This window comes from Malus domestica, chromosome 07, assembly GCF_042453785.1.
Source record: "Malus domestica chromosome 07, GDT2T_hap1".
In the NCBI taxonomy this organism is placed as follows: domain Eukaryota; kingdom Viridiplantae; phylum Streptophyta; class Magnoliopsida; order Rosales; family Rosaceae; genus Malus; species Malus domestica.
The window spans coordinates 30,150,451-30,168,940 of record NC_091667.1 but is presented as its reverse complement, the minus strand read 5'-3'; the positions used below and the strand labels follow the sequence as shown (position 1 = coordinate 30,168,940).

The following is an 18,490-nucleotide window of genomic DNA, read 5'->3' as shown; positions in this document are numbered from 1 at the left end:
ACGATGTACGATGAATGGTTATGACGTGAAGATCTGTAAGATTCCCACAAAGTGAATCCGGAAAGGATCCTCTTCCGTTTGCTAATTATTGTCTTAATATGATTTGACCTATTTATTATTTATTATTTATAGAGCCAGCCAACCAGCACTTAGGAATCATGTAACCTTTAACCGAATTTTTTAGTCATCTAGAACTAAAGTCATTAAGCCAAACCCATTTTAGGAAAAGACTTACGAAATAAATATATGCCTTGGCCCTTGGCTAATACAAGAAAATTATTAGGGCTTCTTTTGATTCTTTAGAAAGCATTTTACTTAAGAAAAATACAAGTAAATTCTGAAAAAGTATTTAAAGTGTTTCCGTAAAAAAAAAACACATAATTTGTATTTCTTTTAAAATGCACTTCTCAGTGCTTTTGAAAACTCAAAACACTTTCACCTTCCAGTCATTTTAATAATACTTCTAGACAATTTGTTTAGAAATTGCTTTTAAGAGCCGAAACACATCTAAAGTTCTATCTAAAATATACAATATCGACATTAGTTGATAGAAAAAGCTTATAACAAGAAGAAATCTCAAAACAATGAAAATAAAAGCAATCAGCGGTGTTACGAGGAGAGAGGGGGCGAAGGTACGTAGAAGAATGTGAAGCTGGTAAATACTAAATAGGCCATCAAACTGGGCCGACCAACCAGCCCTTCCTGGTTAGAGCATTTCCATCCGTTGGTGCAAGGTAACGGCAAAGGCAACAATGTTGCCCTCCGGCCCAAAAAATACCTCCAGCAGTCCATTAAACCAAGGGAAGTGGTGGACTAACATTGCAAAGAATCGAAGTGGTGGACTTTCATTGGATCTAACACTTCCATGGAAGGGTGAAGCAAAAATTGTGCAGCTGTCGTAGACAATGTTCATAATCCAAAAGGGTCTATAATTCACACTCAATCAAAATACTTATAAGCAAATGAAAGTAGCAATCGACAATACTTTAGTTGAATGGACAACGATTGGAAAAAGGGGCAATAAAGCCTACCAGAAATAGTGGATGAGGATCCTCTCCGGATCCTCTTTGTGAGGATCTCGGAAATCACTTCATCGTGTCCGATCGTACATCATGCGTCCAATTTTCATCAGATACTGTTTGTGTTCAATTTTAAATAATAAAAAATTCAAAATGATTTCTAACCCCAAGATGACAGATCGACGGACACGATGAAGTGATCCTTGGGATGCTCACAAAGAAGATCCGGATAGCATCCTATTCCAGAATTAATAACCAACCACTACCAGAACTGGTCCCTCCCTATTCGTTACCATTCCTAAATAACAAGGACACTGCTGAAAAATAAATAAAACCAACCAGTTAGTCCGTCAATGGAAAGTTGGTCAATGTTAGGATGAGGACTGCTATTGTGCTAAGATCAGTCGCGTATGTGTGTTGATTCTGGCCGTTCCTGCTTTGTGGGTCCAACAAGCATGAATGACTAGGTTCAGCGCACACTCGGTTGACTGATCCTAGCATTGTCAAATCCGAGCACTACTCACATGCTAGGCATTCAAGAGGCTTACCTCAGTCTGCAGCCAATCAAGCCCTTTGCCACAGAGCCTTCGCTTTTAAGAAGCATGTTGTGAAGCAAGGGATTGGGGCACACTGCATGGAACACCTGATTCAAGTGTGTTTTCGACAAGAAGAATAGGGATGAGGTCATGATATAACTCATACGAGTAATTCAAGAAGCTTTATTACCCAAATAAGAATGTAATGTACAATTCATCTGTAAAGAATCGATTCAAAAGTCTAAAATCTCTCTGCGCAGATAAAGTATATAACTAATATCCCTAGCAAATAATCTGCTTCTGATATACAGTTCTCCTTTCAAGGGTTTCTACACATAGATCAGATCTTTTTTTCTCCAAGTCAGATTTCTCGCTTGTTAGTCTTGCCAGAGGACAGTGAGAACAATTATACATAAAACAAATTGATAAATACAAATCATTTATTCCTTCCCATTGCGATACCTGTCAATCCATTATCAGAGACCCTGCTTATAGACAAAGCGGCTTGATCTATGGAGACAAAGAATGTGTATGCCCATTTTTGGGTAATGAATAAAGAAGTAACTATAGTTTGTTTCACCAATCTTTGGGTTTCCTGAGTTTGCGAATCATAGAAATGTGTTTGTGCAGTATCTTTTCAGTTTTGCCAAGCTAGAGCTTTCCTTCCCTGTATAAGCCACAACGCTGCTTGCATTGTAAAAAGTCGAACTTCTAATATGATTTTGTCTAACCAAGCACTCAACCACCGTAGGAAGGACCTCTTTTGTGATAGTTTGGCCTCAATGATAGCTTCAGAAGAAACCCTTCCAATGATCATGAATGTCTCAAGAGAAGGTACCTGCAACTGTTTGAGAAGCATTTCAGGTTCTAGCTCAAATACTAATTATTAACATAGAAGACAGCTCCCTTATAATAGATGCTTAAATTTATTCTTCTACAACCACTGAAATCCGACTCACAAAATTTGATGTAAGTTTAGAAAGCCATATGGTTAAACTCAACAGCTGCATGGTAAGGACATTTGACATACAGGCAGCTTATTGCAGACCGCAAAAAAGGCTATATGTACTCACCAGCAGCTAGTTGAAAAGCAAGTTCTTCTTACTATAATCAGGTTTTCAATGGTATCAACAATATAAATAACAGCAAAGTAATACCAGAGAATTGCTAACTGATCGCAAACAATCATTTGTCTTCAGCATTAAAAGAATCTCGCGCGGCAGCCTCCTCAAAAGCTCTGATATTTGAGATAAGTACTGAGAAGCATACATCTGCAAATGAAACATTGAGGGACGTTCAAGCAGTGATAGTTGTAAATTATGATTTATATACCATCCACATCAATCACATAACACAAGAATTTAATTACAAGAAGTACAAATCTCCAAAGTGAGTTGCTCTTTGTGAGTGAAAAGTTCTAATACACACAAGAATTTAACAGCAACACTGTAACAGCACATAACTCAGGTCTCAAATAATTACAAAGTAACGTGAAGCACTTATGCAATTGCAAGAGCTCACCTGCAGCTCTGAACGGTCACTTTCAGTGCCTTGTATAATCAAATGATCAACAGCTGGGTCAATGACCCTATTCCAAGGCCTCATAGTAAGAATCCCTGCAAATAATGCATACAAGTCCTCTCCAGCACCTAACTTTGCACTATAATCTTTTATTGCATTGGCATCAGAAAAAATCAACGCCTGCAACAAATCATAATGAAAAAGAAAGCGCGGTAAAGAAAGTTGCTACAATATGGAAAAGAAACTAGTTCAATAAAAGCAAAGGTGTACCTTCCACAGTGCAGCATAGTTAGTTCTGGTCTCGGGGTCAAGATCTTTATACAGACCGTGGTCTAGAAGTATCAACTGTGGTTCTTTCTTCCCTGTACATGAGAAGTCGGGGGAAAATAATTGAATGAGTCTTGAATATCTAGTTATCTACATATATTATATTTTACTATTATGACCGCAAGTACACAGCAACTTTGTGACACATTATAGTCAATAGTGTGAGTCTTGAAGACCCCAAATATGATTGAGAAATACACAAATATACTACTAAACAGTTCATCAGCAGCATTACAGTCATCCTTGTGATCCAGAAGCTTAGCATGATAAAATATCATGAATATGACAAGCCAACTAGCTCTCAAACAAATGAGGTGGGACAGCATAATACCATTGAGCTAGGTCACGGTTTACTTCTAGTTGTGCTTAATATAGAAAGAAAACTACTATAAAATTCTCAAATGACAGCCTCTGCAACAAAGTAGATTCTCACCTAGAAAGCTCTTTCCACTACCAGGCAGAGGACGAACTAACAAGTTGGCAGCATGGGGGTCACAATGCACAAACCCGTGTTTGAACATCATTTCTGCAAAAGATTCACTAACCTGCAAAAAGTACATCAAATCTTACTTCTTTTTTCTCACTAAATTGCTAAGATTACATCTTTATACGAGAGATGAAGCACAAGTTATTTTCCTTTTTGTGGTCCATTGTTTGACATCCTTAACATGTAATCAAAATAATGAATCACACAGGGGAACAGGCGTCCACAACCAGCCTTTGTGGAGGGTCTATATTTTAGCTTCAACCTTAAACCATAAAGCTATGGTTCCAATGTCCTAAAACCTTAATTAATTTTGCAGTCAAATCAATGTGCAGTCATATAACGGACCTACTTCTGTGGTCAACTTATGGTCAATGGGATCGTTTAGAAGAATGAGTACGTAATTTTGAATGGGGCAATCAATACTTTTACAACATGATTGTATAATATAGATTGTAGAAACATGACATGATGCTCATAGACTTACAAGTCTTGCAACTACATCAGGGCGAATTCCAAGTCTTTTGATGGTCCTCACATCATTTACTTGTGCGCCATCTATATATTCCATGGTCAACAACTTTGAGGTACTTAAACTCCAATATACCTTTGGTGCATATACGTAAGCCGCAATATGAGGAGAGAACTTCTTGAAGTTTTCCAAGCATTTCTCACTGTTCTTGGCCTCGTTTATAAAATCTAGTTCCTGATTTTCACAATCACATGCCAACAAATGACAACACATCTATTGAAAATACTAGGCAGCACATATTTGTATGAGAGAGAATAACAACAAATGTCAAGCTAAGGCCCAAACTCCACATGTTTTTTATCACTACAGTGGCATATTAGGAAGGAAACAAACATTTCGTGCCAAAAAGATTTTATGAACATATAAAAGTTACTAATAGACAATTAGACATACTGTAGAAATATATTTCTAAAAGTGTATGAAGAAGCCAATCAAGGGATATAGAAATTAAAACAAATTACCTTGGGTAAACTTTCCTGCATCTCCTCGATCAACCACCTGTTAATGAAGGCAAGAATGAAAATACAGCAATCAGTACAGCAAGATTATCATGGTGTTCATCATCTTATCAACTTGTAATTAGATGAGAAAATAAACAGGTACAACAAGTTTAGTAGAACTACCTGTAATCAAAAGAAGGAAAAATCTGGTGCAGGGTGTTTACAATAAAGTTCACAGTAGCACAGTCTGCAGCTGCAGTATCTGTCATGTGAGTGTGCTGAACCTGAAATTTGAAAATTATTTGGGGCAGGAAAGAAAACTCCGATAAGAAAGACGCATGTTTCAAAAGTTGAATAAATCTGAAAGACTACTTGATTGCACCTAGCAGTAAAAACCCTTATAAAATTGACAACGGGGACCTTCACAGCCACTTTTTCGCCATTATGATTGCGAGCAACATGGACTTGTGCAAGCGAAGCACTTGCTATTGGAACAGGATCAAATTCAGAAAAAATCTGCATTCATCAAAGCAAAAATGATCAAAACCTAAATGTAAGCTAATAGAGAATCGAGCATTTAAGAGAGCTTAATCTTAAACCCATACAACCAAAATCACATACTTTATCGGGTGTATCTCCGAGCTCTTTCTTGATGACTTCGCACACTTGTTCGTATGAAGAAACCGGACATTTGTTCAACATGGACTCCCTCATTGTCTGGACATACTCTTGAGGTACCAAGTACTCCTGTACAAATTACAAAATCAAATTAACCCAAAAATAATCAGCTCCATTGCTTTCAATCAACGCATAATGTTCCAAATTCAGATTGATCATTTCGAATTCAAATTCGAAAGCTTACCAGCTGCCCGATATGTTGACCGAGCTTGATATATATTCCTCCATTTTTGAAACACAATTCTTGAAGTTTAACTGCAGACCTAAGGTGAACTTCATGCTTAGCTTTTGCCCTCTCACTGCTTCCTTCAGGAAGTCCCAGCAGTGAATACTCATAATCTGATTACATACAAGCGATTTCAGGAGCCATTAGAATCAAATTTTCAATTAAACTTAACAAATCTGAATAATTAAGCAAAAGCTGCGTTACTAATGCTCGATTTAATGATTACAACTTTGAAATGGCGACGTATTGTAAACCCTAAACCCTAGAATTGACATTGCTTGGGGACAACGGAGAGTTTAAGAGGCGGAGTGGGACTTACCGAACGCGATGGCGGCGGCTGTCACGGCGTCGCGAACAAGACGTGGGGGAACGGTGGTGTAGAGGTTGAAAGTCATGGCGGGGTCTTCGGAGGTGGCGGCATTCGCCGCCGCACCGCCGCCGACGAGGGCGGTCGCCGACAGTGCGAGCTTCGTGGCTCTCCACAAGGATCGCGTGGCCATGTGGGTGGGCACGTTGCGTTGCAAAATAGGGGGCGAAATATGCGAGGGAAATCAATATAAAAGGCTGGCGACGGTGACGTTTCGTGAGTTTACAAGTCTTAGTTTTTTTTATTATTTTATTGGTTTGGTGAAGTGGTTGTTTAATAAAAAGAAAATTAATAGAAATGATTTGAAAATTTTAAATTTTAACGATAAAGATAAATAAAGAGTATAGTAAATAGTACCAAACTTGATTTTTTAGGATAAAAATATGATTTTTTGTTAAAATAAATAATACTTGAAATTTTTCGTTAAAGTTCCCTTAATAAAAATGATCTCGTCGGGGTCCTTTTCCTAGGAATTATGGGGATCTCGTAAGATTGTTCATCGTACGTCGTACAATCAATTTTCGTTAAGTACTATTTATATTTAATTTTAAAATAATTTCTGACCGCATGATATACGATGGACGGTTCCGATTACGGAATCCTCAGGATTCCTAGGAAAATGATCCAGCGATGATCCTTTTTATGTAGCTATTGGGATGGGCCGGGTTTGCTTTGACATAATCCGAACTTAGTGGGCTGGGTTTGGTTGACTTTGGGTCGATTTTGGCTGGGCTTGGTTCATTTTGTCTAAATACTTCTTTTCTTCTCTTCTTTTTTTTCCCCAATTTATAGACACAAGTAGTGAAATTCTCAATTTAAAGAAACAATGATGTTGGACTGGCCAAATTTATTGGTAAAATATGTTTACCAAATGATGTGTCAAAGTATGTGAGAACTCATTTATTATTAGTAATATATACGGTTTTCTTTGTTTGTCAAGTTAGTAATATATATGTTTTAAACTGCACTTAAATGCACTTAAATTTAATCAATCAAACACTGTCACGTCATTTGGTAAACAAATTTACTATTTATATACAATTACTCTTTCTTTTGAATTATGAATAGTTTTGCTTTGAAGTGTGATAAGATATGATTATCTGTATGGATGGGGCTCCTCCTCATTAGTTGGATGAATCTTAGTTGTTCTCCCTTGTTGAAAGAACAATACAAAATTGCACGCACTCCATTATTTGGAATTTAATTAATTTGAAAACATCTCCCTTAAAAAATTATTGTGTTTGCACAGCTAGCATACTATCTTTGTGAATGACAAAGGAGAATGACAAGAGCCAGCCAGGTGAGTCTTTTCGAAAATCTTATCTTTACCATTATACTTTAAAAAACGCAAAGGTTCATATAACTACGTAACATGCCAGTGGCGGATTTAGGTTTCAGAATTTGGGAGGGCCAAATGTTAAATACAAGTTTTTATAGAAACAAAACGCGAAGTATGTAAAAAAATTTCAGTTTATTCAATGAGCATTCCCTCGAACACTTGGTAGGTTTGTTATTATCAGTCAAACCATATTGTACACATGTGAACATATATGACATATCCTGAAGCAATATGATGAGGATATAGAGAGAATTTGTCGAGCGTTGTGGAAGCAACTTGTCGAGATATGGTAAGCATACATACATAAATCACTTGGTAGGCACAAAAAGGACCCTGTGGAAATTTTCAGGTCGACGGGCCGAGGGCCCACTCCAACAACACCGATACTGTCCCCACTTAACCACCTGCACAATCCTCCGATACTGTCCCCACTTAACCACCTGCACAATCCTCAGGTGTGGGGTTTTATCACAAAAGGCCTCGATGTTAGTTAGAGAGGGGTATTTCTATTTAAAACACTCTTCTCTTCTCCCTCTGTCCGATATGGGACTGGGGTTCCAACACTCCCCCGCACGTGAGACCCCACTTATGGGTCACACGTGAATTTCCACACATCGGCAACCACGTGGAGCCATGTCGAGACTCACCCAATCACGCGGGGCCAATGGGGACCCACCCAAACACGTGGCATCTTTGGCCTACGTGGACAATCACGCGGGGCCAACGGGGACCCACCCAATCACATGGCAGTACGGACCCGCCTCCTGGCTCTGATACCATGTGGAAATTTTCAGGTCAATGGGCCGAGGGCCCACTCCAACAACACCGATACTGTCCCCACTTAACCACCTGCACAATCCTCAGGTGTGGGGTTTTATCACAAAAAGTCTCGATGTTAGTTAGAGAGGGGTATTTCTATTTAAAGCACTCTTCTCTTCTCCCTCTGTATGTGGGACTGGGGTTCCAACAGACCCCTACCATTCATATCCACGCTAAAAATCCGTGTCCCATGCGTGCCAATGCCATGCCCTTTTCCATGATAAATTAACAACAAATGTTTCGAGAAGAAAATTTAAATTGTGTGACAATTCATCCACATCATCCACTTTGCTTTCTAGAAAGCTTTTAATATTAATCAATTTCTCCCGCGTGGTGTACGCGTATGTGCATAATCTACATGCCCATCTTTGTTCCCTTCAATACTAAAGTGAAGGGCCACCCTTATACCTTCTAGGGGGAGACAACGTTCTTCCTTTCTTTTTCTACTTTTCCTTCATTCTCTTTGCGTGTTTATTCACATTTCCGAGTTTGGTACGTGTCCCATGACACCCACACTGTGGAGAAGGATAAGGACTACATAAAAGAGGAAATTGAGGAAATTGTACAGGGTCTTTCAATTTTAAACTAATCCGAATAATGGTCATTTAACTAAAAATTTGTAATCATTGGTCACTTAACTCATTAAATCGTGCAACTATGGGAATTTTTGTGAACTCTGTTAGAACTTCCGTTAAAATGAGTCATGTGTCACATATGTGAGGGTGAATCAAGAGGAAATTGTGGAAAACGAATTGAGAAAATTATAGTAGTGGTCCCTCAACTATAACCCAATTGGAGAAATGGTTCCTCAAGTTTAACCCAATTTGAGCAATGATCCATCAACTTTAACTTAATTGTAGCAATGGTCCTTCCAACATGACTCGCTTTGACGGAAGTTCTAACAGAGTTGTCGAAAATGATCACAAATGCACGTTTTGATGAGTTAAGGAGCAATGGTCACAGATTTTTAGTTGAGGGACAATTGCTACAATTTTCTTTACATAAAACGACGACGTATGTTCAACTTTTCTACATGACGCCGTATGTTTGATTTTTTAACACATCCACATAATATCAATAGTTGATATCTAGCCACAAAACTACTCATGATTGATACTAACATAACTCATATCACTAGATACCACTCAGACAATCACAGTGTGAAAAGCCTAAAGAACCATACAATTGTGATTAGGCCAAGAATCTTAGGGCATCTAACAAAGTCAAATTTTCTGTTCTTGTTTATGGTATCATTTGTAAGGTATCCCATGGTAATTTCCTGCGTTGCGATTCCTTCGGGAACAATGTTGATCCTGTGATCTGTCTATCTCCGTCTCATTCATCCATTCATTGTAATTGTGGCAATACAATTCAATTCCCAATCTTTTAGGTGGAAAGTCCCCGTTTTGTTTTTTAGGCACAAGCATGGAGTTTCTTGGAATCAGATTCCATACGTTGTCTCGTGCATTTTCATGAAATGTCAATAGAAAGGGTAAAAAGCGGTTATGCAACCAAGTAACAATGAGTAAGGGACAATGTGTCGAGAACATAACCCAATAAATTAAGTAATCATATAACAATGAGTACATAACAGTATGTCGAGAACACGGCTGTATAAACTAAGTTTAACAATATAAATGGTCAAGTGGTATACTGACACATTAAAGTTTTCTCCGATTGTACAAAGAAAAAGTACTATGAATGCTTAGGTGAGTCCCTCAAGTGTAAGGTTTTATCTCACAATTAATGGGCAAAGGAGATCATGACTCAACTAACCACGTAGAAAATTTAACTTGAGGGCGTGGAGCATATATATGATCGTTGGACTTTATACATGGCGAACCTGATTCTATAAAAATTTGAGATTCGACTTCGCTACCAATTAGCAATAGGGAGTGACCCAACTCTTTTTAAGTTCATATGCAAGATTTCCTAACATATTCTTCACAGCCTTGCGCACATTGTAGTCTTGAAATGAAAATGCAGGTGGAATAAAAATGTGTTTAATTTGTAAGTAGAAATATGATCCAGTGTTATTTCTTTTCATTGTAACTAAACTATTGTGAAGTTGAATCAGCTCAAATTATCAACTAATGGAAGTATCATTGTATGTAGAAAAAAAATGCTTAATTTATAGAGAATATGATTTATTTAGTACAACCATAATTTATCATTAATATGATAAACCTTATAATTAAGCACCAAATGTCACATGCCATGTTGTCTTCAAGGGCCTCCCATGATGTAGTTCTAGAATCACGGCCATTGATTTTTCTAGGATTTGACTCACGAATTATAATGAGGTGTGTTATCCACACACCCATATTTACTTCTCACACACTCTTTGTTAATTTTTGTCTTTTGATATTCTTTAATTCATCTGATCCAATGGTCGAAAATTAAAAGAGTATGAGAGATGTAAAAAGGGGTGTGTGGATATCACACCCCATAATTAATAAAAGGCGGCTTTACTTACCAATGTCGATCACATATAACTCCAATTTTGTTTTGTTTTGTTTTGTTCTATCAAGCTAATTCTAGTCATACTTTGACTAGTTCCCCCTGCTTCTCCTTAGACGACAAGTTAGATATCTCCTTCCCCCCAACGAACCCAAAACACTTTATCGAGTCTATTTTTGTTCACTCTTCTAAACTTAAAAGAGATATTTTAATGTTTTCAAAATACAAACATTATATGTCATTACACAAGTAGAGATATATATTTTTCTCTACTTGTATAATGATATATAACACATGTGCTTTTATTATGAGAACATTAAAAAATATCTCCTTAACCCAAGCCCCAAAGTAACCATTGAATCTCGTCCAGATTTGCGCCACATGTCTATTTAACCAAACATGATTGCTTATCCCTTCAATATTATGAAAAAAATTAAACGAATTAAAAATAAAACTTACAAATTAAATATTTTATGCCTATATTTAAACTTACGATTGAACGATGTCAATATCAATCAATTATTAAATGAGGGACAATAAATAGGAAGGTTTTTTTTGTTTTTTTAATTAATTTAAGAAAATTGTTATTGGCACTTCAATTTTTAGAGTACTAATAACAGTTCCCTTAATTTAATTGTTTTTTTTTTTACATTAAAGATAATTAAAGAGTATAGACTACCCAGCTACTTAGTACTACGTCTAGTGAGATATTCATCTTCACTTGTAAGCGAGAGCTTTGAGATTCGATTTTCGCCATATGTGAATTTGAACCATATTATTACTAACTCATTTTGAGGTTATGTCCACCTCATCCCTTTTAGTGTAGATAATATCATTTGTTAAAAAAAAAAGTATAGACTAACCATAGTTTGGAGAGATTTCAATATGTCCAAGACACGAGACGATAAGCCGTATGTTATTATACAATTGGAAAAAAAGTTCTTTTTTATTCAAATGTCTCGCCAACTGCATAATAACATATAGTGTTTTGTCCCGTGTTCTGACTACATTGAAAAATCTCTCTATAATTTGAATGGGAAAATGATCACCTTGGGTTAGGAAGTGAGAAAAACGGATTCGATTATACTAAATTTGAACCAACTTCTAAAGTATTTGACAGAAAAACTAAATGGAGGCTGTTTTGGCTAGTCTTCCAAGCTGAAGGCAGATTTAGTTCAATTTTAATTTGGCCTAGGGGGCCTTGGTCAAGATTCACGGTTTCACACATACGGTTATATTTTGTAAATATAATCACCATCCCATCTATGTCAAAAGGTAATGACGTAGATATGATTTTCTTTTGACCATATTGGGAGGCTGGGAGCAGACTGCGCCGTGAGAGTGGAATCCGACGTGATTCCACGCATTCAAAAGGTCACAAAAGAAATGTTCTATCGCCTATATATGTGGACGTCAAGATTAAAAGTGAAAGCGTAACGTTCTTTAACTTCTTTTGCCATGGTTATCTTCGATAGAACTTTTGCATGCGACTTGTTCCGTACTTTTTTTACCATGCATAAATTGTAACGTGTGAAAAGATAGTGTGAAACAAGTTGCATATAAGTTTTTGTTTTTCATTCCAACACACCTAAATATCTAACTGTACTATAATTACATTCGATCATGTTCTTTTAGCAATTTCTCGTTCTTTCGGTTTTGTGCACGTTTTGTGCCAGATTACAAGTCAAGCCTTGGTTTTAGTTTTCAATATTGCATTTTGATGTAAGATATAGTTGGTTTATACACACTGTGTTTGGAGGGGCCCTTTAAGATTAGGGTCTGGTGCAAAGACACCTATTGCACATACCCAAAGCCGCCGCTGACGTCAAGATGGGAAGAACGTTCTGCATGCTGTAAAACACCAGTCAACAAAAAGAACCTATAAATAGGACCCATGACTCATCACTCCCCAGCTACAAAACAGTAGTATTATAACCACTAATTAAGATTAAGCCACCATTTCGAAACAATTAAGCACGTTGTTGTTGTATTTGTAGTTTGGTGGTGTTGTTAGGTTGCTCTCACGCACATTTTGGATCCCGTTGATAAACAAAGCTCAAAGCTAGCATAGCCTGGCAGATGTAGTGTGTTTGATAACACAAATCTGCCGGAGTAGCACGTTGACATCTTTACAAGCAGCTGGAGGACAAAACTTCAGTTAATCGCGGTGTCTTCTCCAACTTTGCAGGCCATATATGGGCTCCTTTAGAAAAGATGATTACATACAACACTGAAATATAATTTTATATGTCTACAACTCTTATCATCTGATTAAAGTTGTACAAGAGAATATCACCATTTACACGATAATATAGATAAGACACATCAAACAAAAATATGAGAGTCTACGTGTTTTGGTCTTATTGGATGAGAATGTTGTCATAATAATAATAAGACAATCCTACCCTAAATTTTCTCAAACTACACGCATAATCATTCATTATCTAGCTTATGAAGTTATGTAACACCCAATTAACTAGCGTAATTCTTACTTTATTATTCTGAAGTATCGTGATTTTCAAATTTTCATATATTAAGTTTTTTTATTCCAGTTTTATACATAAAATCAGGATTGTGAGACATTTTCATGCTTATATTAGGTTTTCTCTCAAAATCTCCGAACACTTGACGTGATGCCCACATAGACAATGATTGAACATCACGTGTTACTGCGGCCCCATGTTGTATGAGGAATCTCATTAGTATCACCAACCTGCCAGGCCACATAGGGTCGTCGTATCACAGCTGACTACATACATATTAGGTGCATGATTGCTGCCGATGGATTATCTGGGTCAGTCCCAAGATGAATTTTAATTTATTCACCAAAGTTTCCAATGCCAAAGTAACAATCCCATGTTTTCTGGGTCATTAGAAAATTATTATACAATTGTAAAGTATTTAGCTCTCAATCATTTAATATTAAGGTTTAGTGATATTATTTTTTTTATTTGTATTCTAGGTTCGATTTTTGTTAAAGATGAATTTAAACTACATTATTACTAGATCATTATAAGGTTTAGCCAATTCCCACCCTTTAATGTATATTATATCGTTTGTTAAAAAAATTATTTAGCCCCAAATATACACAAACCAAAAAATTATTAAAAACCCTTGATTCGCAAAGGCAAATTGTTCCATGTGGTCACATGGTCTCGAATCGGTCGGTTCCACCATACCCGGTTCAATTGATTGGCAGTTCTTTAAATAGTGAAGTGAACAAATTTTTCGAAAAAAGAAAAAATAGAAAAACCTTCGGTTAGGCGGCTTTTCCCCATTTGATAAGATTTATCCACATTGTACAGCCTAAATCCTTCTAGACAACTGACCCACGAACGAGACACGTGGCAAAACACTACAGCAATAAACTTCAAAAGCGTGAGTACAAAGTATGTTACAGCTAATCGTTCACGCGAGTATTCTCGATTCTTGATCTTTGATTTATATAAAGCGTATAGTGCAACAAAAATCATACACGCGTGTGAGACATATGATAACAAGTTATTAAATATGCATACACACAAATTGAAATGATTAAAGACTCACAATGCCTAAAGGATCAATACTTAATCAACAACGTAAACATAAGTCCTTGATAAAGTTATTGCGTAGACACGCATTCAAACCCGTATGATTTTAAGACACATGATGCAACAACGATTACGATTTGTTCACATGCGTAGAAAATTGTTACAAAGTTATTCCATAAACACGCAACCAAGTCCATATTTAAAACCCATATTTCATCAATGACCAAAAGTAGTTCGCACAAATAGAAAATAATCCTTGACAAAGTTATTGTGCACGTAAACTTGAAAAATTTGAGACCTGCAATTATCAATGATCACAATTCGTTTATGTAAGTAATAGATTGTTAGTGATAAAGTTATCGTGTAACACACATACATTCATATAACTTTAAATAATTTAAGACTCTCGACAAATCAACTGTTAGAATTCACCACCGTGTGCAAAAAAACAATCTGTGGCAAGTTACACACGATGATTCCCTAATGGACCCTTTTTCTCAATAAAAAGAAATTAAATATGTCATTGCTTGTCGTTTTTGGGGCATTTAGGTATTGCCGTTAACCTTGTGGCGAGATAAATACCGAGAAAGAGAAGAGAGGACTCGTCCATTTAACCGGCTACGTCCCAACAAGTCCCAATCTTTGTCATCAAGCAAGAAACGAGTCCAGTCAAAACATTACGCCTAACGCCTGACGCCTGCGCTGCGCACCTTCCCCTCCTTCCCACCCCTTTTTATTACCTTCTTTCTCCCTCCCTCGGTTTCAGTCGAACCCAGAACTCGAAGTCGAAAATCAAGACATGGGTTTTTTGAAGGAGGAGAAGTCGAAGAGGGTTCTGAGGGGGGTTAAGACTGTGTTTTTCTTGATTGCTATGTTGATTTCTCTGCTGCTGTTTTCGGCTCCGATTCTGCTTGTGATTGCCGATACGCTTCTCCCTTCGGCTATACTTTCTGCCTCTTCGTCTTCTTCTTTGATTTCTCTTGAAGCGCTGTCGTCCCATTTCAATAACTACGATTTTCGATCCTCCCTCGTCGATATTCCGTTGATTTCTATCATCAGATCAGCTGTCATATTTTGTAAGTCTTAATCCCGACTCTTTTTGTTGCTTATTTTTTTTGGAACTACTTGTTTTTCTTTCAATTTCTAGCACAAAACTATGCTTTGCGACGTGCGTTAGGTTAGTTGGTCTGCCGTTCAACCGATCACGTTTGTATTGGGATAGCAGAAATGAGTTAGGATAGCTAGCTAGGACGGCCAGGACAGTCCTGTTGCTTTTCACCCGGGTTTGAATCTCAAAAAGCATACGCTTTGAGATTGCATGCGTGAGTTGGGTAAGTTAACCATAGCAGTTGATCCTGTCGCTTTACACCGGAGTTTGAATCCTAGTTCAAAAAGCATATGCTTTTAGACATAAGGTAGGTTTGTTGGCAAGGTCGGTATGTTATGTCACATGAGATACGTTTTTAGGATCGTAGACATGAGTCAGGTCAACTGGTCAAGATAGCGTGTTTTACCGCAGCCCGAGTTTGAATCACCTCCTCGTAGATTAGATTTCGCGACTAATCTGATTATGTTGAAGTTAATTTGAATTGGTTTATTTTTTAATCTGCAGGCGTTTACAGCTTCTGTGATGGACCAGGGCTATCACACGGACCGTATTTGGGGATCACCACCATGTGTTCTGTGCTGTCCCTGATTTTTGTTTCATTGAAGGCTTCGTATGTGTTTGGGGCTTCTGGTGTGGAGAGGGCGGAGTATGTGAGAGCAACAGATATTGCTCTGTTCATCTGCTCTCTCGCTTTGGCTGTTGGGCATATTGTGGTGGCGTATAGAACAAGTTGCAGAGAAAGAAGGAAGCTTTGGGTGTACAAAATTGACATTGAAGCTGTAAGTCCTTGCTCTCTAATCTCCATTTTCTCAATGAAGTTTTAATGAAACACTTTCGGTACTATTCACATTTAACGAAAAATCATATTTTTACCTTTCCATAGTACTATTCACTAAGCCCTTTATTTGTTATTTGTTATTTTTCATTAAAATTAAAGTTTTTCTGAATTTTTCGTTAGTTTTCTGTTTTCTCAAATGAAATCATATCAATTTTAGGGCTATAAGTTTTCTCTGTCCTCTTCGTCCTGAGTTCAAATTCTCTCCGTCCCCTTCAAAATTCACATTAAAAACATTCACTCAGCGCAATAACAATCAATCTAATGATGTTTTTCTTCATGTGTAAGTAAGAAGTATTAGGGTCGAATTTCGAAAATAATGATTTTGCCACCAAATTATTTGCCCACCCCTTTGTGTAAATATTGTATTACAAAAACGGAGTTTTAAGTATTTTTATTATAAAATAGCATTTTTAATTGGCTTATTTGGGCATAAGCCTTTGAGTCAATTGGGATGTTTGTGGTTCAACCACTACCATAGAAATTCGCTTAAAAGTTTCAATTTGATTGCTGATTTTGGTTTTGGCCAATAATTTAATTAATGATAATGAAAGGGTTGAATACTTTGAATTTTCAATTTATAATCCTCTGGAAGGTCAATATTCATATTCTTTTTTCTCAAGGCAGCATTGAAAACGTTTAGGATGCTTCCCCCATATTAATACTAATCTTTGTCCATAATCCCTGCATTTTCCATTTTTTCTTTACTTTTTTTTCTTTTTTTTAATTTTACTTTTCTTGAGGGTGAGCCTTGGGGTGAAGTAAATGTTGCTCTTTTGTACCCAAAACATCACAAATTCGAGTCGTAAAAAGCCTCTTTACAAAATGAAAATAAAACTGCTTACGATAGACGTCTCTCAACTCTCGCAAAGTGGAAGTTTTTCAAGTTTTCTTGGCGAATTGTTAAAGTATATATTAGTGAGTCCTGTATTCGAGGAAGAATGCGTGATGGGTGGCCGTTTACAGAGATGGGCAGCTTTGCCTTTGCATTTGAATTGTTCATCACATGCCATTTGCAGCGACTCTGCCAAATATTGTCAAATCAAAATAAACTACTTTCTGCCATCAAAATCTTCCCTAATTCATGTGCTTTCTGCTAATCCCCAATTAATCCATAACATGATTAAGTGTAAAACGTTCATGATTTATCAAATGCTGATGTGAAAATTGCCATGTGTTTGCAGGTTTCAGCTTGCAAAAATGGGTTCCCTAGGTACCAGAAGCTTCTGAAAGAAGAAAGGGTGAAGTAAATTCACACGACATGTGAAGTTATTTTTAGCCAATCCCAATCTTACCGATCATTCGGTTACAGGTAAATTTCATTTTGCAGCAGTTAATTTTCGAAAGTGTTTTATAACGGTTAAAAGAATTTTAAATTTTTGAGATAACAAATAACGCTAATAATAAAAACACGTGTGATCAGAAGTGCTTCTCGAGACGTTTTCCCTTACGTTTCCCTATGTTATGATCTCTTCTCATCTATGTGGCTTTTGTTTTGGTGCAGATTTGTTAATTAAATAGGAGAAGGTATAGAAGCAGCCCCTTCAATCAACATCATGTTGTGCAAATGGAGGTTGTGCGTAGAGAGAGTATAGAGGTGGTTTCCGCTGCGGCAAATACCATCATTTTTTGTTGTTCTTTACATTCAACAATTGTACAGTTAAATTTGTATGTGAAAGGCATAATATTTATGAAACTAGCCGAAGTTTGTAATGTTCGTGCAAGTGCCTAACCGTAGCATACCCAAATCACGAATTGGCCTATGAATTTTCAACATGGTTCTGAAAAATCGTCTCTAAAACATGAAGTTATCAATACATATGTTTCTCCAGAAACATGGGTTTTGAAGAAGGCCACATTCATTCATTGTTCTCAAAATCTACTGTTGATTCAATTCTAAGAGAAATGTTAAGAAGACTATTTCAAAATAGAACTCTCTGTCATCTCATGTTTTTAGTACTAATATTGACACGAGAATTGACGTTAAATTATAAAGTGGTAGAGAGTCTCTTGCATTTCTCCAATTCTAATATTTGACAATTTAACAATTATTTTATTAAAACTTGACTTAATGATATTTTTCTTTTGAGCGTTGAGAAAGATCTTAAATTCAAATTCTGAAATATATATTGTGTTGTGTTTTTTATTGGTGCCGCGCTTGGCCCGTGTGGCGGGTGGTGCGTTATAAATGCAGAGCGCGCTTCTACATTGCCTCGCGTGCAATGCAAAATAAATGACGTCGTTCTCTCTGTTTGATGGAAAATTTTTA

General features: G+C 36.8%; 2 protein-coding genes across 2 annotated transcripts; one reads left to right on the top strand and one right to left on the bottom strand.

The window, feature by feature from the left end:
• Nucleotides 1-1,724: 1,724 nt before the first annotated feature.
• LOC103432825 (putative ABC1 protein At2g40090) lies at nucleotides 1,725-6,308 on the bottom strand. Its single transcript, XM_008371028.4, has 12 exons — nucleotides 6,083-6,308; nucleotides 5,722-5,876; nucleotides 5,481-5,606; nucleotides 5,280-5,375; nucleotides 5,043-5,143; nucleotides 4,881-4,917; nucleotides 4,375-4,593; nucleotides 3,837-3,948; nucleotides 3,347-3,438; nucleotides 3,077-3,256; nucleotides 2,713-2,826; nucleotides 1,725-2,399 (listed from the first exon to the last, which is right to left on the bottom strand). The coding sequence occupies exons 1-12, from the start codon at nucleotides 6,261-6,263 to the stop codon at nucleotides 2,193-2,195; spliced, it is 1,620 nt and encodes a 539-aa protein (XP_008369250.2). The 5' UTR covers nucleotides 6,264-6,308; the 3' UTR covers nucleotides 1,725-2,192.
• Nucleotides 6,309-14,811: 8,503 nt separating this feature from the next.
• Nucleotides 14,812-17,938, top strand: LOC103432824 (uncharacterized). Its single transcript, XM_008371027.4, has 4 exons — nucleotides 14,812-15,354; nucleotides 15,891-16,165; nucleotides 17,406-17,533; nucleotides 17,726-17,938. Exons 1-3 carry the CDS (start codon nucleotides 15,078-15,080, stop codon nucleotides 17,469-17,471), a joined length of 618 nt encoding a protein of 205 aa, XP_008369249.1. The 5' UTR covers nucleotides 14,812-15,077; the 3' UTR covers nucleotides 17,472-17,533; nucleotides 17,726-17,938.
• The last annotated feature ends 552 nt before the right edge of the window (nucleotides 17,939-18,490 follow it).